This window comes from Mobula birostris, chromosome 16 (assembly GCF_030028105.1).
Source record: "Mobula birostris isolate sMobBir1 chromosome 16, sMobBir1.hap1, whole genome shotgun sequence".
NCBI classification, from domain to species: Eukaryota; Metazoa; Chordata; class Chondrichthyes; order Myliobatiformes; family Myliobatidae; genus Mobula; species Mobula birostris.
In genome coordinates this window covers 25296511-25319540 of record NC_092385.1, presented here as the reverse complement: position 1 = coordinate 25319540, position 23030 = coordinate 25296511, and the positions used below count along the sequence as shown (strand labels likewise).

Here is a 23030-nt window from a genome sequence, read left to right as displayed (position 1 = left end):
CTCCAGCATGTTGTGAGCAGCGCCTAGAATTGATTGACAAGAACAAAGTAAGGTAAGGCAGGGGCCAGTGGAGCAGCCATCTTTGGAGTGGTCAGAGTTAGTGTGGGGTTTTTGAGACTTCAGCTCTTCAGGGCTTCAGTTATAGAAGGCAAAAACAAAGCAGTAGGGAGAGTTATTTTTCTCACACATAGTTTATTGGTTTTCCTTCTTTATAGAAATGATTTACTAGAATGTTACCTGGGTTTCGTCACCTAAGTTACAGAGAAAGGTTGAACAAGGTAGGTCTTTATTCTTTGGAGTGTAGAAAGTTGAGGGGGAACTTGATAGAGGTATCTAAAATTATGAGGGGGGTAGATAGAGTTGACGTGGATAGGCTTTTTCCATTGAGAGTGGGGGGGGATTCAAACAAGAGGACATGAGCTGAGAGTTAAAGGGCAAAAGTTTTGGGGTAACATGAGGGGGAACTTCCTTACTCAGAGAGTGGTAGCTGTGTGGAACGAACTTCCAGCAGAAGTGGTTGAGGCAGGTTCGATGTTGTTGTTTAAAGTTAAATTGGACAGCTATATGGACAGGAAAGGAACAGAGGGTTATGGGCTGAGTGCAGGTTGGTGGGACTAGGTGAGAGTAAGAGTTCGGCACAGACTAGAAGGGCCGAGATGGCCTGTTTCCATACTGTAATTGTTATATGGTTATAGTGCTGAGTTAGGAACAGTGGAGCTGCCAGGCAGGATAGTGAAACGCTTCTCTTTTGGGATGTGGGAAGGCAAGGAGACCCCCATTGTCCCTGACAACTACAACTGCGAGAAGTGCATCCAGCTGCAGCTTCTAACACTCTGCATTAAGAAGCTGGAGCTGGAACTGGATGAACTCTGGATCATTCAGGAGGTTAAAGGGGTGATAGATCGGATATATAGAGAGGTAGTTACATCCAAGGTGCAGGACACAGGAAACTGGGTGACAGTTAGGAAGGAGAAAGGAGTTAAACAGCCAGTGCAGAGTACCCCTGTGGCCATCCCCCTCAACAACAAGTCCACTTTGGATACTGTTGGGGAGGGGTGACCTAGCAGAGGAATATCATAATGGTCAGGTCTCTGGCACCGAGCCCAGCTCTGTGACTCAGAAAGGAAGGCGGGGTGGGTGGAAGAAGAGGTAGCTGTTTTTGATAGGGGATTTGTTAATTAGGGGAACAGAAAGTTGGTTCTGTGGACGAGAACGAGATTCCCAGATGGTATGTTGACTCCTGAATGCCAGGGTCTGGGATACCTCGGATCGAGTCCTCAGCATTCCTAAGTGAAAGGGTTAATGGCCAAAGGTCATGGCCCATGTAGGTACCAATGACATAGGTAGGAAGAGTGACGAGGCTCTGCAAAGTGAGTTCAGGGAATTAGGTGCTAGGATAAAGGACGGGACCTCCAGGGTTGTGATCTCAGGATTGCTACCCGTGCCATGTGCTAATGAGGCCAGAAATAGGAAGACCAAAGTGTTTAACATATGGCCAAGGAGCTGGTGTAGGAGGGAATGCATAAGAATTTTGGATCATTGGGCTCTCTTCCAGGGAATGTGGGACCTGTACAGGGGAGATGATCTGAACTGGAGTGGGACTAATGTCCTAGCGGGAAGGTTTGCTAGGGCTGCATGGTGGGGGTGGGGGTGGGGGGGGGGGTTGCTGTTTAAATTAGAATTGCAGTGGGGTGAGAACCGGGGTGCTGGAACAGATGGTATTGTAGAGACGGATGTTGTTAAGACCTCAAGAATCAAAAGGTTGAGCATGGTGCGACTAATGTCCTGAGCTGCATAGATTTCAATGCAAGAAGTATCGTAGGAAAGGTGGATGAGCTCAGAGCTTAACACTGGGACTGATCATATTGTAGCCATTAGTGAAACTTGGTTGCAGGAGGGGTAGGACTGGTGGCTGAATTTTCTGGGGTTCTGTTGTTTTAGACAGAGTGGGAGGGATTAAGGTGGGGTGTTGCTGGTTAAGGGAAATGTCATAGCAGCTCTCATTCAGCAGAGATTGGAGAATACATCTAGTGAGGTGTGGTTAAAGGTGCAACCACATTAATGGGGCTACATCACAGACCACCCAACAACCTGAGCGATCTAGAGGAACAAATTTGTGGAGAGATCGCAGACTGTTGCAAGAATCGTAAGGTTGATATAGTTGGTGATTTTAACTTTCCACATACTGAGTGGGACTCCCATAATGTAAAATGACTAGATGGGATAGAGTTTTGTCAAATATGTTCAGGAAACTTTTCTTAAACAGTATGTAGATGTCCCAATGAGAGAGTGTGTGATACTTGATCTGCTATTAGGGAATGAGCCAGGGCAGGCGACAGAAGTTTGTGTAGGAGAAACTTTGCATCTAGTGATCACAATGCCATTAGTTTCAAAGTAATTATGCAAAAAGATAGGTCTAGTCCATCGGTTGTGGTTCTAAATTGGAGAAAGGCCAATTTTGATGGTATCAGAAAGGATCTGGCAAGTGTGTATTGGGACAGGCTGTTTTCTAACAAAAACGTACTTGGTAAGTGGGAGTCCTTCAAAGGTGAAATTTTGAGAGTACAAGACTTGTATGTGCCTGTCAGAATAAAAGGTACAGATAACAGGTGTAGGGAACCTTGGTTTTCAAGAGATATTGAGACCCTGGTTAAGAAAAATAGGAGGTGCATTGCAGGTATAGGCAGGTAGGAACAAATGAGGTGCTTGTGCGGTATAAGAAATGCAAGAGAACACTTAAGAAAGAAATCAAGAAGGCTAAAAGGCAGCATGAGGTTGCTCTAGCAGACAAGGTGAAAGAGAATCCTAAGGGATTCAACAGATATATTTAGAGCAAAAAGATTGCAATGGACAAAATTGGTCCCCTGGAATTCAGAATAGTAATCTATGTAATCTATATCAAGAGGATATGGGTTGAGAATTAGAGGACAAAAGTTTAGGGGTAATATGAGGGGGAACTTCTTTACTCAGAGAGTGGTAGCTGTGTGTAATGAGCTTCCAGCAGAAGTGGTTGAGGCAGGTTCTATGTTGTTGTTTAAAATTAAATTGGATAGATATATGGACAGGAAAGGAATGGAGGGTTATGGGCTGAGTGCAGGTCGGTGGGACTAGGATAGGGTAAGAGTTTGGCACAGACTAGAAGGGCCGAGATGACCTGTTTCCATGCTGTAATTGTTATATGGTTATATGGTTATATGTGTGGAGCCAAAAAAGATGGGGGAGATCTTAAATGCATTTTTCTTGCATCTGTATTTACTCAGGAGATTGACAAAGGGTACTTAGAAGTAAGGCAAAATGACATCAACTTCATGGAGTCTACACAGATTACAGAAGAGGAGGTGTTTGCTGTCTTGAGGCAAAGCAGGGTGGATAAATCCCCATGGTCTGACAGGTGTTCCCTTGGACCCTTTGGGAGGCAAGTGCAGAAATTGCTGGGGCCCTAGCAGAGGTATTTAAATTATCCACTGAGGTGCCGGGGATTGGAGGATAGCCAGCGTTGTTCTGCTGTTTAAGAAAGGATCTAAAAATAAACCAGGAAATTATAGGCATGTGAGCCTGATATATGTGAGTCTTATAGTAGTGGGAAAGTTATTGGAAGTTATTCTTAGGGACTGGATATATGATGGATATGGACTGATTAAGGATAGTCAGCATGGCTTTGTGCATGGCAGGTCATGTCTAACAATCTTACAAAGATTTTCAAGCTAGTTAGGTTCCAGTAAAGTTGATGAAGGCAAGTAAGTGAATGTTGTCTACATGGACTTTAGCAAGTCATTTGACCAGATCCCACCTGGGGGGGGGCGGGGTTGGTCAAAAAGGTTCAGTTGTTCAGCATTCAAAATGAGGGAGTAAATTGGGTTAGACATTGGCTTTGTGGGAGAAGCCAGAGAGTTGTGATAGAGGGTTGGCTGTCTGAATGGAGGCCTGGTGGTGTACCACAGGGATCAGTGCTGGATCCATTGTTGTTTGGCATCTCTTTCAATGATCTGGCTGATAATGTAGTGAACTGGTTCAGCAAATTTGCAGATGACACCAAGATCAGGGGTGTAGCGGATAGCAAGGAAGGGTATCGTGGCTTGCAGCAGATCTGGACCAGCTGGAAAAATAGACTTAAAAATGGCAGATGGAATTTAATGCAGACAAGTGCGATGGATTGCATTTTGGTAGGACCAACCAGGTAAGTCTTACGCAGTAAATGGTAGGGCACTGAGGGGTGTGGTAGAATAAAGGGATCTGGGATATACAGGTCCATAATTTGTCGAAAGTGGTGTCACGGGTTGATAAAGAAAGCTTTTAGCATATTGGCCTTCATAAATCAATGTATTGGGTACAGAAGTTGGGATGTAATGTTGAAATTGTGTAAGACATTGGTGAGGCCTAATTTGGAGTATTGTGTCCAGTTTTGGTCACCTACCTACAGGAAAAGTGCAAAACAGTTTGAAAGAGTACAGAGAAAATTTACAAGGATATTGCTGGGTCTGGAAGATCTGAGCTGTATGGAAAGATTGAATAGATTAGGGCTTTATTCTTGGAATGTAGAAGATTGAGGGGAGATTTGATAGAGATATACAAAATTTTGAGGGATTTTGATAGGGTAAATACAAGCAGGCTTTTTCCACTAAGGTTGGGTGGGACTACATTTGGAGGTCAGGGGTAAAAAAGTGAAAAGTTTAAGGGGAACATGAGGGGAAACTTCTTCACTCAGAGGGCTGTAAGAGTGTGGAATGAGCAGTCAGAGCAAGTGGTGTATGTGAGCTCGATTCGAGCATTTAAGAGAAGTTTGGATAGATACGTGGATGGTAGTGGTATGGTGGACCATGGTTTCTGTGCAGGTTGATGGGAAAAGACAGTTTAAATGGTTTAGCATAGACTAGATGGGCTGAAGGGTCCATTACTGTACTGTACTTTTCTATGGTTCTGTATCTCTAAGAAAGTGAACAGATTAGGAGACTAGCACAAGGGTTGGCTCTATTGTTCGTTTCTCTCTCTCTTTCTGAATCACATAGATAACTTGAATACAGAAGATCAATATTATCTTCACTGATAGATAAAGTTTATGAAAGAAAACATCGAATGTGTGTAGGAAAAGCTAAATACAATATGGTGAATATTGGGAATGAAAACAAAACGGATGGCTAGTATATTTGATGTTCGGCCAGACTGCGAGAAAGTAAAACTTAATGTGCTGCATTGGGAGTACAGACATTCAACCAAGGAAATGGAATATCTAACACAGAGCAGGCAAGGTAGAAAAGCTCGTATTTTTTCTTTAGGAATTGATATAACAATCTTAATTACAGTTGCAAAAGGCTGTTGATCACCGGTCTCTGTATGAATTGTGGAACTAACAGCTTCTGCGCTGATCGGGGTGACCGATCGTTACATATTCACTGAGAACAGCACGGTTAATACAACTGAGGACGTGTGTCCAGAGCTCAAATCTTCAAAGTGGTTTCAGAAGGGATTTACTATACTGGAAACTTTTCTTCCTTGGTCCTGAAATGACATGTTTTCATCAGCGCAGGCACTCTGGTTATGTAATCAGCCTTACAGTGGTGACAGGCAGCTTGGCAGTGGATTATACTGCTTGAATCCGTGCCTGCTCCTTTTCATTTACACAATTTCCAGCTGGACTCACTTTACCAAGAGCAGGAGGATGATGGACCCAAGTTGGTCCCCTCCCAACCTAATCTAGAGATACCAGAGCTCTTTGTAAAACCCAGGAGAAAATAACGGAATGACCTATGCAATCCCTGGGTTTTAAACATTTACTCATAGGGCACCAGTCTCACTGCCAGGACTCGCATTTACTGCCAGTTTTTCTTTCACTCTTAATATTTCACCGTCTTTTTTTTTCTCCTTGATTGAGTGATTTACTATGTAAGTCATTCGTGAGAGCATTTATCAGCCAGCCACATTCCTTTTGGTCTTGGGTCAGATATAGACCTAAGTAGTTAAGGACATAAGGTTTCCTTTCCTCGAGGATTTTAATGATGCTGGTGGGATTTTATTACAAGTCATAATTGTTGGCTTTGTGTTACAGATAACTTAATTGACTGTACTTAACTATCCCAACAGCTGTAATGGGATTTGAACTCTTAAATTCCAATGTGAAGGGATTTGAACACATCTCCAGATTATTTATCCAGGTTTTTGGATTACATATAGTAATTTAATCTGTTGTGGTGTCATTTCCATAATGGTGCCAAATGAGCTAAGGATAGAACCAAAAGAGACCCAAGCATCCTAGAAGTAGGCAAAAATATTAAGGGAAAGCAAAAGATGCAGAAACTCTGGAACCTTTAAAGAAAGAACTAATATTGGAAAGCATGGAACTTTTGTAGATGGAAGCTAAACTGTAAAGCTTTCTTCACCTGTAACAATATTGGGAATTTCAATTCAGCAGCAAATAGTTGCCTTGCCATAATTGGAAAATGGCTGCATTCCCAGCTGAGGTATTCATGAGGGAACATTTTAGCTGAACAATTGAGCTTGGATTCCTTCAAAAATGAGTCTCTTTCTACATTGGAAGGTGTCAGAAAGTCTTGCAGAAGGCTGATATTTCACTGTGTTTCTGACTGTCTTGGGAAAATCAATGTTTTAAATTAATTATTAAAGTACGATTCCTTTGTTAGTTCAGAATCCTGGGGAAATACTTGAAGGTGATCATGATAGTTAATCTAATGTACCCAAACTGATCAGATTTGCTTTTTTAACTGCGTGAATTTTATAAATTGACTGCCTTAACTTGGTTACATAACCATAGTGACTACATTTGTAAATAACTCATTGTCTGTGAGACACTATGAGACCTATGAAGGGCAGAGAGCAACTAAGTTGTTTTCTTTTTTTTTATTCTTGAGGCTATAAGTTTCTAGTCTGACTCTTATAGGTTATGTTTAGCTAATCAATTTTGTGACAAGTCTTGTTCTTTGATTCCTCTTTAATGCTTCTAGGAAGTGACAGATTGCATGGGATGATCCTTAGAGTTTACGCTCATTTTCAGTCACTGATCGAGGGCACATGACTTCCTCACCCCACATACCAAGTATTTTAGTACCATAAGGTTTTACATTAGTTGAGCTAAAATCAAATCACTCAATGGAGTCTGGCTTGCAGCGGCAAGAGTGCAACATTGCATCTTGAAGGTAGTGTTATATTTACCTTGAAAAGATTGAATAATGAGCCATATAGTGCAACATTCAAGAGAGACCCTGACATAGTCACACACACACACACACACACACACACACACTGCAGGTCAGGCAGCATCTATGGAGACGAATTGAGTTGATATTTTGGGCTGAAAGGGCCTCATCCCAAATGTTGACTCTTTATTCCTCTCCGTAGATGCTACCTGATCTGCTGAGTTCCTCCAGCATTTTGTGTGCGTTACTCTGGATTTCTTATGGGACCCTGCAGTAAATGTTTTAAATTGTGTTCAATAGGTTTCAATCCTGGCACGTACCTTTAGAATATCTTCTTCAGGAAGTGCGTTGAAAAGACTTTTCAACGTAAGGGGAGAGAGCATAAAGCTCAGCTTTGTCAGCAATGTCCTCATCCATAATTGTGTAAGAGAAAACCACTTTTCAACTGACTAGAGACAGTATCTATGGAGTATAAGCTGTCGTATTGTAAGTTTTGTTTTCAATACAATTTGCCATTCATGCCAAAACCAACAAGGTCCAGCTCCAAAATGACTAAGGACTGTGGCTGTCTAACTCCACCCTGTGATTCAGTGACCTGCTGATCAGAAACCATTGGCATGTTGCATTTCGAACAATCTGCACTGGGAAGAGAGAATGATACAACCTTCCTGCTCATTAGTCCAAGTAAAACATAAGACATTTTATTCACATGAAGGCAATGTATTAGATTATAAGACTTCACTTTTTTTTGTGTAAACTTGAAAAATAATTAGGTCACACACACAAAATGCTGGAGGAACTCAGCAGGCCAGGCAGCATCTTTGGAAAAAAGTACAGTCAACGTTTCAGCCGGAAACATCGACTGTACTCTTTTCCATAGATGCTGCCTGGCCTGCTGAGTTCCTCCAGCATTTTGTGTGTGTTGCTCAGATTTCCAGCATTTGCAGGTTTTCTCTTGTTTGTAAAATAATTAGGCAATTAGCCTTTAAAAATAGCAGTGATTATTTATTATCATACAGGTAATAGCTGCACCTTACAATTGGAAGACAATTGAAATATTATGTCTCTATAACCTCATTATTTTCTAATTGCTTTATTTCTCAAGCACATATTTATCAGAATATTTGTCTTAGAAAATGGAAGGGAATTCATATCAGTTAAGATTATAAATAAATGTCATTTTTTTGTATCAAAATAACAATTAAACTCTGCCCAAGGACACAGTGGTCTAATCTCTGAACAATGCTCTTTGTTGTTATTCAATTTCAGACATACAGTTGAATAGCTGGCACTAAATCTTTCAACGACTTTCTTTAATGTTGGCTCCACTGAGGATGCAAATGAATGTAGGGTAGAGCTTGTGGGGAAATTGAATACAAGAAAAATATAAAGATAAGGAAGACATTTCAGTGGCGTGTCAGATAAGAATGACAAACATTCTTAAAATACACTTCAAATTTTTAGAGGCAAGGGAGATGTTAGGGCCGGGTTTAACTCTGCAGTCAAGTACTGAGAGAATCAGTGCCTGGCCTTGTCTAGCAGCTGCTGGAGTGTAGTTTGTGCTACATGAGGTAATTGGGAGGATGACCGTCGTTTAAGCCACTTCTACAGGATGATCTTCTGAGGTCAGCATCGCACCATGCTGTTATAGGGTTGGAGCCAAGTTGCAGACAACAGCTGGGAGTCACGGACAACAGATATCTTTGCTTTGTGCTCTGCAGTTACAGATGTTCTTCAGTTGACGATGGCTCTGTGTTTGCTTTCCTGCTGACTCATTCACTGGGGTGATAACTTTGTTAATTTGGGTGCCTAGGATTGGAGAAGGGTATGTGCTGATTACCTCACTCCTTTTGGGGCCCTTCCTCCTTCCCTTTCTCCCACAGCCCACTCTCCTTTCCTTCAGATTCCTTCTTCTTTATCCCTTTACCTCTTCCAGCTATTACCCCCCAGCTTCGCACTCCACCACCACCCCCCACCCATCTACCTTCCATCTCACCTGGCTTCACCTAACATCTGCCAGCTTGAATTTTTTTTGTTGGAGGGGGCACTAAAGAAAGCATTGTATTACTGGAACAAAACTCTCGAAAATGTCTCTTCCTTCAGGATGATGTTAGCTAAAAATGATTTCAAAATGATCTAAATATTAAATGTTTAATTTATTTACTCAGTTGGTGCCAGACGCAGTACTCATTCAATTATGAAATACCACTGCTTTGCCAGGAAGAGCAAAGGAAAATGGTATTCAGCATTGAACATCCCCCAAATCCCATTGCCAGAAGCTACACTGAGCTGCAAGTATGAACTTCAACAATGATCAGCTGCCCACATGGGTTAAAGTAATGGTCCTCTAGCAATGGAAAACTCTGGTCAACAAATCATCATGAATTCTGTGTGTCTGGACCTCGAAACCTATTCTTGCAGGAGATAAGGCCGGACAAGGAGCAAGATACAAGTGTGTACATATACTCAGAGGCCATTTTATTAACTACCACCTGTACCTAATAAAGTGGACACCGTGTGCACGTTCGTGGTCTTCTGCTTCTATAGTCCATCCACGGCTTTTCTGCACACCACTGCTGTAACATGTGGCTATTTTCATTTCTGTTGTCTTCCTGTCAGCTTGAACCAGTCTGGCCAATCTCCTCCGACCTCTCTCATTCACAGGGCATTTTGCCCACAGAGCCACCACTGACTGCTCACTGGATTTTTTCTTGGTCTTCGCACTATTCTTTGTAAACTTTAGAGATTGTTGTGCATGAAAACCCCAGGAGATCAGCAGTTTCTGAGATACTCAAATCACACTGCCTGGCACCAACAATCATTCCGTGATCAAAGTCACTTAAATCACATTTCTTCCCCATTCTGATGCTTGGTCAGAACAACTGAACCTCTTGACCGTGTCTGCAGGCTTTTAGGCATAGAGTTGCTGCCATGTGATTGGCTGATTAGATATTTGCATTAACGAGCAGGTGTACCGACTATTCTGATGTAGAAGTGCCTCACTGTCTATAAATCCCCAAGTATGAAAACATTTTGGCTCATATTAATAGTTCTGTTACCACAATGTAAAGTTGAGTAACAGAATGCCCTGTATTATACTGATACAAAACAGGTAAAAAATTAAAGCAACAGTTCAGGAGCAGTAGAAAACATATTCATTTTTCTGATACTTTAGATTTTTTTTTGTTACAGTGATTTAAAATATGTTACTAGTTACAGTACCTCTGAAGCTGTACAAAGACATTTTTTGCTTCCTTTATAACTAATGCATTTCAGGACACCATTATGGATCAGATTAAAGGGGAATTGTGCTCCTGTAATTTTTCTTAAACATGCTGCAGTTCACGCACATGAAGGTAAGGAAGAGGCTTTCTCCCATGTTTCAAAGTTGCGCCCAAAAATGCTAATTTTAATGCTGAGAAATGTGACTGAGCCACAGGACACAAAGTTAAGCACTGTGCACATTAGATAGATCCCTTCTTCGATTTTTAAAAATTCATTTGCATCATTAATTTGTCACTCAGAAGTTAATGCCTACTCCTAAATGCCCTTGCGAAGCTGTGAGTCAGCTGCCTTCTTGACCCACTGTGTTGAAGGTACTTTCTTAATGCTCTAGGAAGGAAGCTCTTGCATTGAGACCCTGTGATCAGGAAGGATCAGTGATGTATATTTCATATCCTGGATGGTGTGCAACTTGAGAACTAGCAGGTGGGTTTTTGAGGAATCTGACTCACCTGGTCAGTATGCAGTAAGGAAAGGGTGAATCTGGGGAAATCACTTCGTATTGCGAGAGAAATACAACTCAAACTGGCAAATATAAATTTTAAACAGAAGAAAATCTGCAGATGCGGGAAGAACTCAGCAGGTCAGGCAGCATCTATGGAAAAGAGTGAACAATTGATGTTTTGGGCTGAGACCTTTTGGCCAAAAATACAATGGAAAAATAACAATTTCTAAATAGTATTGTTACATATTAGATAACAAAAGTGAAGTAAAATTATAAGGTTGGATGCATATTCATCAAAGATCAAAGAAAGGGAAGTAAGTACCCTTTATTCTCAGTGAGACTTTTGTTGCTGCACTAACAATGACAACTATTTTATATGCAACTTGTGCTTGGTTGTTTTGAGAGTTATGCACAAAACACTAGTTTATCGGTAAATCTACTCCTGTAATTAGACTTAACCAAGTTCATTACTGGAAATAATGTGTCACAAATGCCATACGGTACTTACCACTATTATTACTGAACATCCAGCATTCACTCATAAATGACAGAAGATAAAAAACATAAGCTGAGTGAAGCCAATGTCAGGTGGCCCAACCACTTACTATCCAAATACTGATGTGTACACCATGTCTAGGATGATTTCAAAACCTTTCATTAAGGTCATGCGTTCCTGCAAAAGTGACAACATCTCACTGCTCTCGAGCTGTAAAAAATTATTATGTATCTTTTTATTGTGTGTGCGGTTTAAAGAATCAAAGAGTGACACTGCATGTCACCTGCCAACAATTTTTTTTACGTGCCATAGTTTCGCCACCACTGCCCTGGGTAGTAACTGTTGTGCATTTACTCCAGCGGGTGACTGGGGTAAATACAATTCTGAAGATTTGGTGGCTTGCTGCACCTTAATGAGCAGCTTTGAGCAGACTGATCTCTGAAAACATCTAATTTTTATGGTGACAGTGCCGTACAGTCAATTTGATGGTCCTGAAGGTGGAATTTTTCTCCCCCCAACAAGAAACCACTGAGGCCCAGGTAAAAGAAGTTCCATTAAAAATAACGTTTATGCACTGCTGCAGTGCAGTTGTTCAAAAATGGAAGGGCTAGATATTGAGTCTTGTATTCTTTGACACGGGCAGGAATTATGTGTGCTGCCTTTACTTGAATGTTGCACAGGAAGTTGATTCCGCACCTGTCTGGCCAAGTGGTGAGCATCTATCACGTGGTTGACTTGCGGTTTGTAATGGTGGAAAGCATTTGAAGCAAAAATGTTGTCCAGAAAATGGCTGTTTGGAAACTGAGAGCACATCTCAGAATATTACACATTACAATGCCACGAACCTGCTGACTCACAAGCTGAATTTTTTAAAAATGTCCCTTTTCTTAGATTCACTGAAATTTATATGGAGGTGTTATGGCCCCCATGTCTGTGCCAGAGGGAATGGTCAGTCTCTGCAATGTAATACTGGGTCATTCTGGAGAAAAGGTAAACATTTACTGATCTTCTGAGATGTGAGGATAAACCCCAATGTTGTAATTTTATGTAATATCTCAAGTATCTGGGGTCATACTCTACACAAACACATTTAAAGTTAAGGAGTCACCCAAACACTGTTCTTTCAGATATCCTTGCACTGAGTTCTTGTGTTCTTACAATTAACATTGTTTAAAAAGTAATTAATTCTGACAGTCAAGTGCAGTATTGTCAACACAGTGACAGAAATAGCATAAGCATACAGGAAATGCACCGTTTTATGACCGTAGTTCCCCCTAAGGATTGAAACTATAACATAATTGCCCAATGTGCTAAAGTGCTTTGGTGTGCAGATAAATTGAGTACAACAATGTGCATGTGTATATAAGATTTGGAATGGAAAGCATATCACTCGTCCGATTCCATCTAACAGCTGTTGTGCCTGTCAAACCTTAAATTACCTCGGCTAATTCATTTGCATTTGGCTAATTTGTTCCACTCATTATTGTCTTAAAAGTTGGCTTAAAATCCTTTATTGAAAGCTAATATTTTCCATGCCGCAGGTAAACCAGTTCCAATATCCTTTTGTGAAAATTTCTTTGTGAAGGAAGTCTTGTCAATTGAGGCACACAACAGAGTCACTAGATCACCAGAAGAGCTACCCTTGTTCACACCTGATGTGGTTTAATTAACTGTGGATATGAAGCTACCCATTTCTGACATTAATTAGGTTTACTCTTGTGTGTCTATTTTTTCCATGCCAATCATTCCAGTAAGAGAAGCGTAGTTTCTCAGACATGAAGGAACAAGAAAAGTAACCACGTATTTCATTAACCATTCATACTAGATGACCATGAATCAGCATAAGCAATGAAGGAAAGTGAAGATTAACATGGTGAATTCAAAAGTAGAAAGAATGAAGAAAAAAAAAGAAAATAGATTGGAATCAAGGGAAAAAGATAAATGTAAAAATATACATTTTAATATCTCCACAGCTGAAATGAAATTCCACGTTTATAATCATTTGTTTTCAGGATCATAGAATTGTATATAAAATTGGATAACGCTGACCATATTCAACAGGCAAAAGCTGTGGACAGAACAATGGTATTGCTTCAGGTTGTTGACATTTCAGGGTTCTGACGAAGGCGCTTTGACCTGAGACATTAATTCTGCTTTTCCCTCCGTAGTTGCTGCCTGACCTGCTGAGTATTTCCAGCATTTTATTCCAGGTTTCCAGCATCTATAGTTTTTTTTTTGCTTTTCAGGAGGTTATTGAGCAGATTTTGACAAATGCACCCAGCGTATTATGGACAAAAACTTCAGTTATTCTGGTGAGTTTAATTTTTAGCCACTGTGCGAAACCTCTTTAAAACATCTCGCTGGTGAGTCAGGCAGCGAAGGCATTCGAACCAAGGCTCCAGCAGAACTTGTCAGAGAACAACTTTTTCTAAATAATCTTGCATTTGATATTGTAGCATTTGTTCCTAAGTTGTCTGACTGTAGATATCATGCATGCTTTTTTAAAAATTATTTTGTTTTCTTTCCAGGTTTCTTTCAATTGTTTGTGGCAATTTGAAGATGACACAACCTTGATACAAGAAATCAGATGAACAACCTTCACTTGATCAAGACACAAGATTTTGACTGAAAACTGTATGCCAGAAACCATTTTCAAATGAAGTACTGTTAGTCATTTCAAGTTACTCTCATGATGTTTGTCACTAGTTTCCAGTTCCCCAGCTCAATCTGCCCAAGCAACACCAATGAGGAGGAAGGAAACAGAACCAGGCAGTCATCAGTCTTTGGGCAGTCCAGAATTGAGAAAGCGCGGCGGAGGGCACAGAGAAGAAGAAACATATCTGCCGAGGATCTCAAACGTGAACAAATTGCTGACAGACTAAAGTGCCCACTAATTTTCATGGCTCCTGTGATTCTGATACTTCTGTTGCTTTTAGCTTTATTTGGAGTTTATATATTAAAGCCCTTTTATAAAGGTAAGACTGTAGACTTTTTTTATAATTAAAAATGAAAGTTGTATGCTACCAAATGTAATGCAACGGTTCAATTTAGTATCACAGAATGTATACAGTATACAACCTGAAGTAGATGTTCATAATGGTTTGTAATAGAACAAGGATTTCAGCAGAGGTAAAACCTGATTGTATGGGTAATCCTAAAATTACGTTAATGCCCCATTAGTATTCTACAGTAATCCAACCTGATTTAATGATAGCAGAGGGGTGACTAAGACAGCAATGTTGTGGATCCACTTGGTTACATTTCATTTAGGGGATGGCAGGGAGGTCAGACTGAAAGGACAAGGGGATTTGAAAGGATAAGGAGTGGCCTGCTTCCGAGGATAAATGTGGAAGGGATTCACTTTTGGAAAGAGCTCTGGAGATGGTCAAGAAGAGAGAACAGAAAATAGGGAGAAAGAATATGGAGAAAGTATTGGAGAATAGGGATGGGGACTAAACTACTACATGAGGGTAGCAGCTATATGGGAGGTCACCAAAGGGTAACCTGTTCTGTCTTGAGATCACCAGTGCCCTGAATTAAGGGGTTTCTTCACGTTCGATCCCAGTTTTACAATGGGAGCCAGGCTCCTAGTAAAGTGCAGGGAGCCCAGGGCCTTTCACAGTGCAAATGGCCACTTGTGGTAACACAAAGAGTTTTGACAACATTGAAAACAGTCACCTAGTTCACCAGAGGTCAAACCTGCATAAATTAAATGTTTGTGAATATCTTTGACAAGAACAAACATTTGCAACTAATCAGGATCTGTCAAAAATGAAATAACATTTTTGAAAAGAATGAATTTAAAATTATAAATTAGGGGAGTTGCCCAAATATATACTAACAAACACTACATTACATTACAGTAAGTAATCTATTAATTAAATCAGATAAAAGCTTCACATGCCTTTCTTCCATTGATTTCACTGGGGCTTGCTGTACTTGAGCAGGTTTAACCTGGCACCAGTTCAGTGATAGAACTGCAGCCCAACAGCTGAGAAATCTGTGGAAACGTGCACTGCCCTGTTGGCGTCCAGAGAGTGCACAAGTCCTGCAGCCTGTACCCATTAAACAAGAGGATGTGCTGTAACCTCCAACTGGGAATTATCCAATCCTGGGCCACTCTGCCAGCAAATCTGTCACGGAAGATTTACTTTAAATCTTAACATGCCATCCTTCTGCTAAAAAGAGTGTCTTGTGATAAGATGACGAATATACTGTGGCTTAACAGTCTTTATTTATTCTCAACATCAGTTTTAAATTTCACTGCTGGAAATTGTACTGTGCTTGAAACCGGGATGAAGCGCCAAGGCAGCTGCAGCTGTGACGGAGACGTATTTTCTCCTTGTCTTCAGATCAAGGTGAGAATAACAAGTGCCAATTGAAACTCAGTACAGCCTTACATAGACCGAATGTTTATACTGACGTATTTAACAGTGCCTTTTAACCTTGCCATTTTATTCTTACTGAAATATAAAATAGTTCAATATAGAAGAAAGAGTACATTTTGCTGAGAAGAATAAAGAGAGTCCATATTACTGTACTTGGATGGTTCAAGTCTGGTTGGGATCACGTAACAAGGGAATTTTAGTAATCAAATACACCTCATTAAAAGCTACTGCGCAAGTTAGGAAGGCCATGAAAATAAAACAAATTCAAGTTCTAGCATCTATTTCAGAGAGACAAAGTTGAAAAGTTTGGAAGGTCTGCTAAACTTTTATCAAGCGTTGGTTAAACCACACTTAGTAATGCCTACAATTCTGATTGTCATCACAGAGTAAGGTATTACAAATGGTGCAGAGTCTACAGGGATAACACCAGAAATGCAAGGATGAGCACTTACTTTTGAGAAAAGAAGACTGAAATATTGAATTAATGGAAGTGGCGCAGAGAGGATATGCCTACTGTGAAGAAGAGTATAACCACTGGCGATCAAGTTCCAACAACCACTGGGAAATTCAAGGAGGATTTCACAGCAACATGTTTACCCAGAGGGTGGTGAGATGTAGAATTTGTTACCACAGAAAGAGGCTGAAGTAGATGGAATGGATACTTAAGGGGAGTTTGGATATGTATAAGGGAGATGGGATAGATTTAGATGAGGACAGATAGATGGATGTTATGATATAAACATTGGCACGGACTGCTCAAGTACAGTGGCCTGTTTTCATGCCACTTGCCATTTGTCCTGTATGACTGCAAAAGTACCGATGTACAAGAGGAGAGTATACATTCTACTCAATTAATGCTTAACAGTATTAAAACGCAAAATCTGACATCAATTGTGTGGAAAATATTGGAATCCCTTAAGGCTACCTTCCTCTAATATCCCCCTTGAACTTCCCACTCCTTACCTTAAAGCCATGTCCTCTTGTATTGAGCAGTGGCGCCCTGGGGAAGAGGCGCTAGCTATCCACTCTACCTATTCCTCTTATTACCTTGTACACCTCTATCATGTCTCTTCTCATCCTCCTTCTCTCCAAAGAATAAAGCCCTAACTCCCTTAATCTCTGATCATAATGCATACTCTCTAAACCAGGCAGCATCCTGGTATATCTCCTCTGTACCCTTTCCAATGCTTCCACGTTCTTCCTATAGTGAGGCAACCAGAACTGGACACAGTACTCCAAGTGTGGCCTAACTAGAGTTTTATAGAGCTGCATCATTACATTGCGACTCTTAAACTCTATCCCTCGACTTATAAAAACTAACACCCCATAAGCTTTCTTAACTACCCTATCCACATGTGAGGCAACTTTCAGGAATCTGTGCACATGTACCCCCAGATCCCTCTGCTCCTCCACACTACCAAGTATCCTGCCATTTACTTTGTACTCTGCCTTGAAGTTTGTCCTTCCAAGGTGTACCACCTCACACTTCTCCGGGTTGAACTCCATCTGCCACTTCTCAGCCCACTTCTGCATCCTGTCAATGTCTCTCTGCAATCTTTGACAATCCTCTACACTATCTACAACACCACCAACCTTTGTGTTGTCTGCAAACTTGCCAACCCACCCTTCTACCCCCCACATCCAGGTCGTTAATAAGAATCATGAAAAGTAGGGGTCCCAGAACGGATCCTTGTGGGACACCACTAGTCACAATCCTCCAATCTGAATGTACTCCCTCCACCACGACCCTCTGCCTTCTGCAGGCAAGCCAATTCTGAATCTGCCTGGCCAAACTTCCCTGGATCCCATGCTTTCTGACTTTCGGAATAAGTCTACCATGTGGAACCTTGTCAAATGCCTTACTAAAATCCATATAGATCACATCCACTGCACTACCCTCATCTATATGCCTGGTCACCTCCTCAAAGAACTCTATCAGGCTTGTTAGACACGATCTGCCCTTCACAAAGGCATACTGATCAGACCATGGTTCCCTAAATGCCCAGAGATCCTATCTCTGAGAATCTTTTCCAACAGCTTTCTCACCACAGACGTAAGGCTCACTGGTCTGTAATTACCCGGACTATCCCTACTACCTTTTTTGAACAAGGGGACAACATTCACCTCCCTCCAATCCTCCAGTACCATTCCCGTGGACAACGAGGACATAAAGATCTTAGCCAGAGGCTCAGCAATCTCTTCCCTCACCTCGTGAAGCAGGCTGGGGAATATTCCGTCAGGCCCCGGGGACTTATCCATCCTAATGTATTTTAACAACTCCAATACCTCCTCTCCCTTAATATCAACATGCTCCAGAACATCAACCTCACTCATATTGTCCTCACCATCATCAAGTTCCCTCTCATTGGTGAACACTGAAGAGAAGTATTCATTGAAGACCTTGCTCACTTCCACAGCCTCCAGGCACATCTTCCCACCTTTATCTCTAATCGGTCCTACTTTCACTCCTGTCATCCTTTTTTTCTTCACATAATTGAAGAATGCCTTGGGGTTTTCCTTTACCCTACTCGCCAAGGCCTTCTCATGCCCCCTTCTTGCTCTTCTCAGTCCCTTCTTAAGCTCCTTTCTTGCTTCCCTATATTCCTCAATAGACCCATCTGATCCCTGCTTCCTAAACCTCATGTATGCTGCCTTCTTCCACCTGACTAGATTTTCCACCTCACTTGCCACCCATGGTTCCTTCACCCTACCATTCTTTATCTTCCTCACCAGGACAAATTTATCCCTAACATCCTGCAAGAGATCTCTAAACATCAACCACATGTCCATAGTACTTTTCCCTGCAAAAACATCATCCCAATTCACACCTGCAAGTTCTAGCCTTATAGCCTCATAATTTGCCCTTCCCCAATTAAAAATGTTCCTGTCCTCTCTGATTCTGTCCTTTTCCTTGATAATGCTAAAGGCCAGGGAGCAGTGGTCACTGTTCCCCAGATGCTTACCCACTGAGAGATCTGTGACCTGACCCGATTCATTACCTAGTACTAGATCTAGTATGGCATTCCCCCTAGTCGGCCTGTCCACTTACTGTGACAGGAATCTGTCCTGGACACACTTAACAAACTCTGCCCCATCTAAACCCTTGGAACTAATCAGGTGCCAATCAATATTAGGGAAGTTAAAGTCACCCATGATAACAACCCTGTTATTTTTGCACCTTTCCAAAATCTGCCTCCCAATCTGCTCCTCTGTATCTCTGCTGCTACCAGGGGGCCTATAGAATACCCCCAATAGAGTAACTGCTCCCTTCCTGTTCCTGACTTCCACCCAGACTGACTCAAAAGAGGATCCTGCTACATTACCCACCCTTTCTGTAGCTGTAATAGTATCCTTGTCCAGTAATGCCACCCCTCCTCCCCTTTTTCCACCCTCTCTATCCCTTTTAAAGCACTGAAATCCAGGAATATTGAGAATCCATTTCTGCCCTGGTGCCAGCCAAGTCCTTATAATGGCCACTACATCATAATTCCATGTAAGTATCCAAGATCTCAGTTCATCACTTTTGTTCCTGATGCCTCTTGCATTGAGGTACACACACACTTCAGCCCTTCTACCTTACTGTCTTTACACGGTTTACTCTGCTTCTCTTTCCTCAAAGCCTCTCTATATGTTAGATCTGGCTTTACTCCATGTACTTCTTTCACTGCTCTATCGCTCTGGGTCCCATCCCCCTTGCAAATTAGTTTAAACCCTCCTGAACCATGCTAGCAAACCTACCTGCAAAGATATTGCTCCCCCTCGAGTTCAGGTGCAACCCATCCAATCTGTACAGGTCCCACCTTCCCCAGAAGAGATCCCAATGATCCAAAAATCTAAAACCCTGCTCCCTGCACCAACTTCTCAGCCACGCATTCAACTGCCATCTCCTCCAATTCTTACCATCACTGTCACGTAGCACTGGCAGCAATCCTGAGAACGCCACCCTTGAGGTCCTGTTCTCCAGCCTTCTGCCTAGTTCCCGAAACTCACACTTCAGGACCTCATCCCTCTTCCTGCCTATGTCGTTGGTCCCTACATGTACCACGACTTCTGGTTGCTTTCCCTCTTGTACCAGGATGTTGTGCACCCAGTCAGAGACATCCTGGACCCTGGCCCCCGGGAGGCAACAGACCATGCAGGTGTCCTTCTCACGGCCACAATGGCATAGAATGGCAGAGTTGCCTCGATAGGCTGAATGGCCAGGTTTTGCTCCTATGTCTTATAGCCTTATGGAAAAATAGATAGCTGAAGTATATTTTCTTAATTGTCAGGGATTGAAAGGTGTTTGTGTTTAGAGGGATCTGGCTATCCTTGTACATTGATAGTTGTTTACAGTAAGCTTTTGGAAATTCAGACTGCATGTCGGTCTTCATTGGAAGAGATTTTGAATACAAGAGTGGAGACATCTCGCTCCAATTATATAGGGATGCAGCAAGGTGCTCCTGAAAAATTGGACACAGCTCGGTTCTCCACACTGGTATGAAGGGAATGCAACAAAGCTTGCTTTGTGGGATGGTGGGTTTACCCTACAAGCAGCCTGTGCCTGGTCTCCCTTGAGATGATCTCAGGAGGCAGGTAAAATTCTACTGGGGCTTCTCTGGGGAGATGTGCAGTTGATGTCTCACCTTGATGGGGCATCTGGAACCGGAGGTCACAGTAAAAGGACTGCAAGGAGAAGAAACACATTCTTCAAGAGAATATTCAATCTTTGGAACTTTCTGACCAAGGTAGCTGAGAGTGACTCAAGTCAAAAAAAAAGGTAGATTTCTAGATATTACAGCATTATTATAGTAAAGTCAGGACACTGAGCAAAAGCTCAGCCATGATCTTTGTAAACAGCAGAATGCGCACAGGGGACCAAATTTCAAATCCTGCTAGTGTTTCTTGCGTTAAGTCAAAGAAAGTAGTGACTTCATTCAGAGAAGAAACAATGTGATCCTACTGCCTGGAATCTTCTCTGTAAAGCAAAATTAAATCTAGTTGGTCAGCAAGAAGCCAGTCAGTGCATTGTTTGAAATAGCTTAAATGCCTCTGCGCAAAGCCAACTAATTTGGGGAGTTAAAATAGCTCCTGTAATTGAAGAAAGCATTTATCCAAATTAACTAAGGTTATACAATTGTGTTTTAGAAGAAAGTGCATTGATGATTAAATAGCTCATTTGTTTTCTCTGAATCAGAGCACAACTGCATTTCTGGAAAATATAGAAAGGAAAGATTCTGAAAGATATCTTTTTCCTGTTTAACTGCAAGATTTTTTTGCTGTTACTAGGTTACCGTTCAGCTGTCTGATGGTTCAAGGGGAGGTGCTGTGATCATGGAGAATGAACAAGCTTTGGTGAATTGTCAGCAGGTAGGAAGAATAAAAGAATAATCTTCTCAGCACTGCTCAAAGGAATATGAAAACAATGAAAATAGAAGCACCTAAGTTCTTGGCAGCTTCAAGTTCTGTCAGTAGTGTGGTAGAAAAAGCCTCCCAAATGTAGTCCAGCTCTAGTATTAACTCCTAACCAGATTCCAGAGTCAGCAAGTTTACAGCCTATTAGCCACATAAAGTTCCTTGTGTCACTGGAAGTTTTTGCCTGGGGCGAAGAACAAAACCAAGGCAATTGGTTCAGAGGGGTGGTGTGCAGCAGGATACAAAACCTGATTTCAATTATCTATCTCAAAGTGAACTGAAAGTCACATTCATCGAGTTACATAGCAGCAGATCTCAGAATAAAATGTTTCATCCTCGGCGCGATCCTATAAATGGTTCTCGTGCTGAATTTCAAAAACCATTTAAAGATTAGTAGTTAATGTATTAAAATGTGTAAATGACTAAAATAGTGATACCTTTAAGTACAAGTCCCACCCATTCAGCCAAATACCCAGATCTGTCTAAACAGTAAGTTAGAAAATATGGAAGTATGTTTAATCTTTCTAAGGTAAAGACTTATTTCATTCAGACAGTTAAAAGGATCAGTCTATTCTCGTGTGGTATATAAAGACTTTCACATTGCTAACAACCGTGTTAAAGGCCAAGCAAGAGGAAATAAGAACGCAGGGAAATGGGGATGGAGTCAGTGATGTCAGGGAGTTAAAGGTCATAGGTCAGTTTCTGGAATGATATGGCCTAACCATTTTTAAAGTGGATGCAAAAATAATTGTTGAGGAGAAAGCTATGCATGGCACTAATCCAGGTCCTGTAATGGGCGAGGGGGAAATGTGTAGGGTCAAAATCAGCCCGATTATTCCTGAGGAAAGAGAAAATCTCCTGTAGCTGAGTTTTGTACTGAGGTTTGAAACTGGGCAGGAAGAAAATTAATCAAGTCCTAATTAATCAGGGCATGACTTCAGGATTGAAGGGCGCCCTTTCAGAACAGAAATGCGAAAAAATTTTTTTAGTCAGAGGGTGATGAATCTATGGAATTTGTTGCCATGGGCAGCAGTGGAGGCCAAGTCATTGGGTGTATTTAAGGCAGAGATTGATAGGTATCTGAGTAGCCAGGGTATCAAAGGTTATGGTGAGAAGTCGGGGCAGTGGGACTAAGTAGGATAAAATGGATCAGCTCATGATAAAATGGCAGAGCAGACTCGATGGGCCGAATGGCCTACTTCTGCTCCTTTGTCTTATGGTCTTATGTACTGAAAGTTGATTTAAAAAAATTAGCTTCTAGTTTTAAACACAAGAAAATTGGATGAAGAAGCATATAGCTGGTGGGCCAGGGAGATGGACAGAAACGCACCATTTAGTGGCGTGAGGCTGAGAATTATCATGTGGTGGGCTAAGAGGTATGTGCCTTTAAGGAACAATAGCAGATTACCCACTGTAAATAGGTGCAAAACTGTGTTGATGAACAGTTATGACACAGGAAGAAAGATTAACAGAATCGTAGGTTGGTTACGGTGCAAAAGGAGCCTATTTAACCCACCAAGTCTACAATGGCTCTCTACCAGACAGCTGGCTGGACCCACCTTCACACCCCAACTTTGTGCTGTCTTGCACATTTTTTCCTCTCTAATTTCCTTTTTAAAGCCACAATGGAACCTGCCTGCATTATTGTGCAAACTGTGTAATGCCAGATTCCAACCACTGCCTTAAAACATTTTACCTGGTTTCACGTTAATTCTCTTCTCCTTTAGTTTGTACCTGTGACTTGTCGTTCTCAACCTTTCCACATTGGGAACAGCTTCCTACCACCCAGTATCTCAAGACCTCTCCGCATCTTTTCCACTTCAATTAGATCGTCCTTCAACCTTCTCTTCTCAATGGAAATTGTCCTAGACTGTCCA

The 23030-nt window shown here is 41.5% G+C and overlaps 1 protein-coding gene across 7 annotated transcripts in view; it reads left to right on the top strand.

The window, feature by feature from the left end:
* Positions 1-23030, top strand: part of LOC140211058 (uncharacterized) — a 42877-nt gene that overhangs the window by 4696 nt on the left and 15151 nt on the right. For 3 of the 7 annotated variants that reach the window (XM_072280456.1, XM_072280450.1, XM_072280455.1), the window contains exons 2-4: positions 13900-14346; positions 15623-15729; positions 21028-21108. In XM_072280456.1, coding sequence (XP_072136557.1) covers positions 14061-14346; positions 15623-15729; positions 21028-21108 — 474 coding nt within the window. In that variant the 5' untranslated portion in view covers positions 13900-14060. Of the gene's footprint in view, positions 1-12262; positions 12362-13617; positions 13684-13899; positions 14347-15622; positions 15730-16144; positions 16367-21027; positions 21109-23030 lie in introns of those variants that run through there. The other 4 variants (XM_072280451.1, XM_072280452.1, XM_072280454.1 and 1 more) reach the window with 4 other exon arrangements.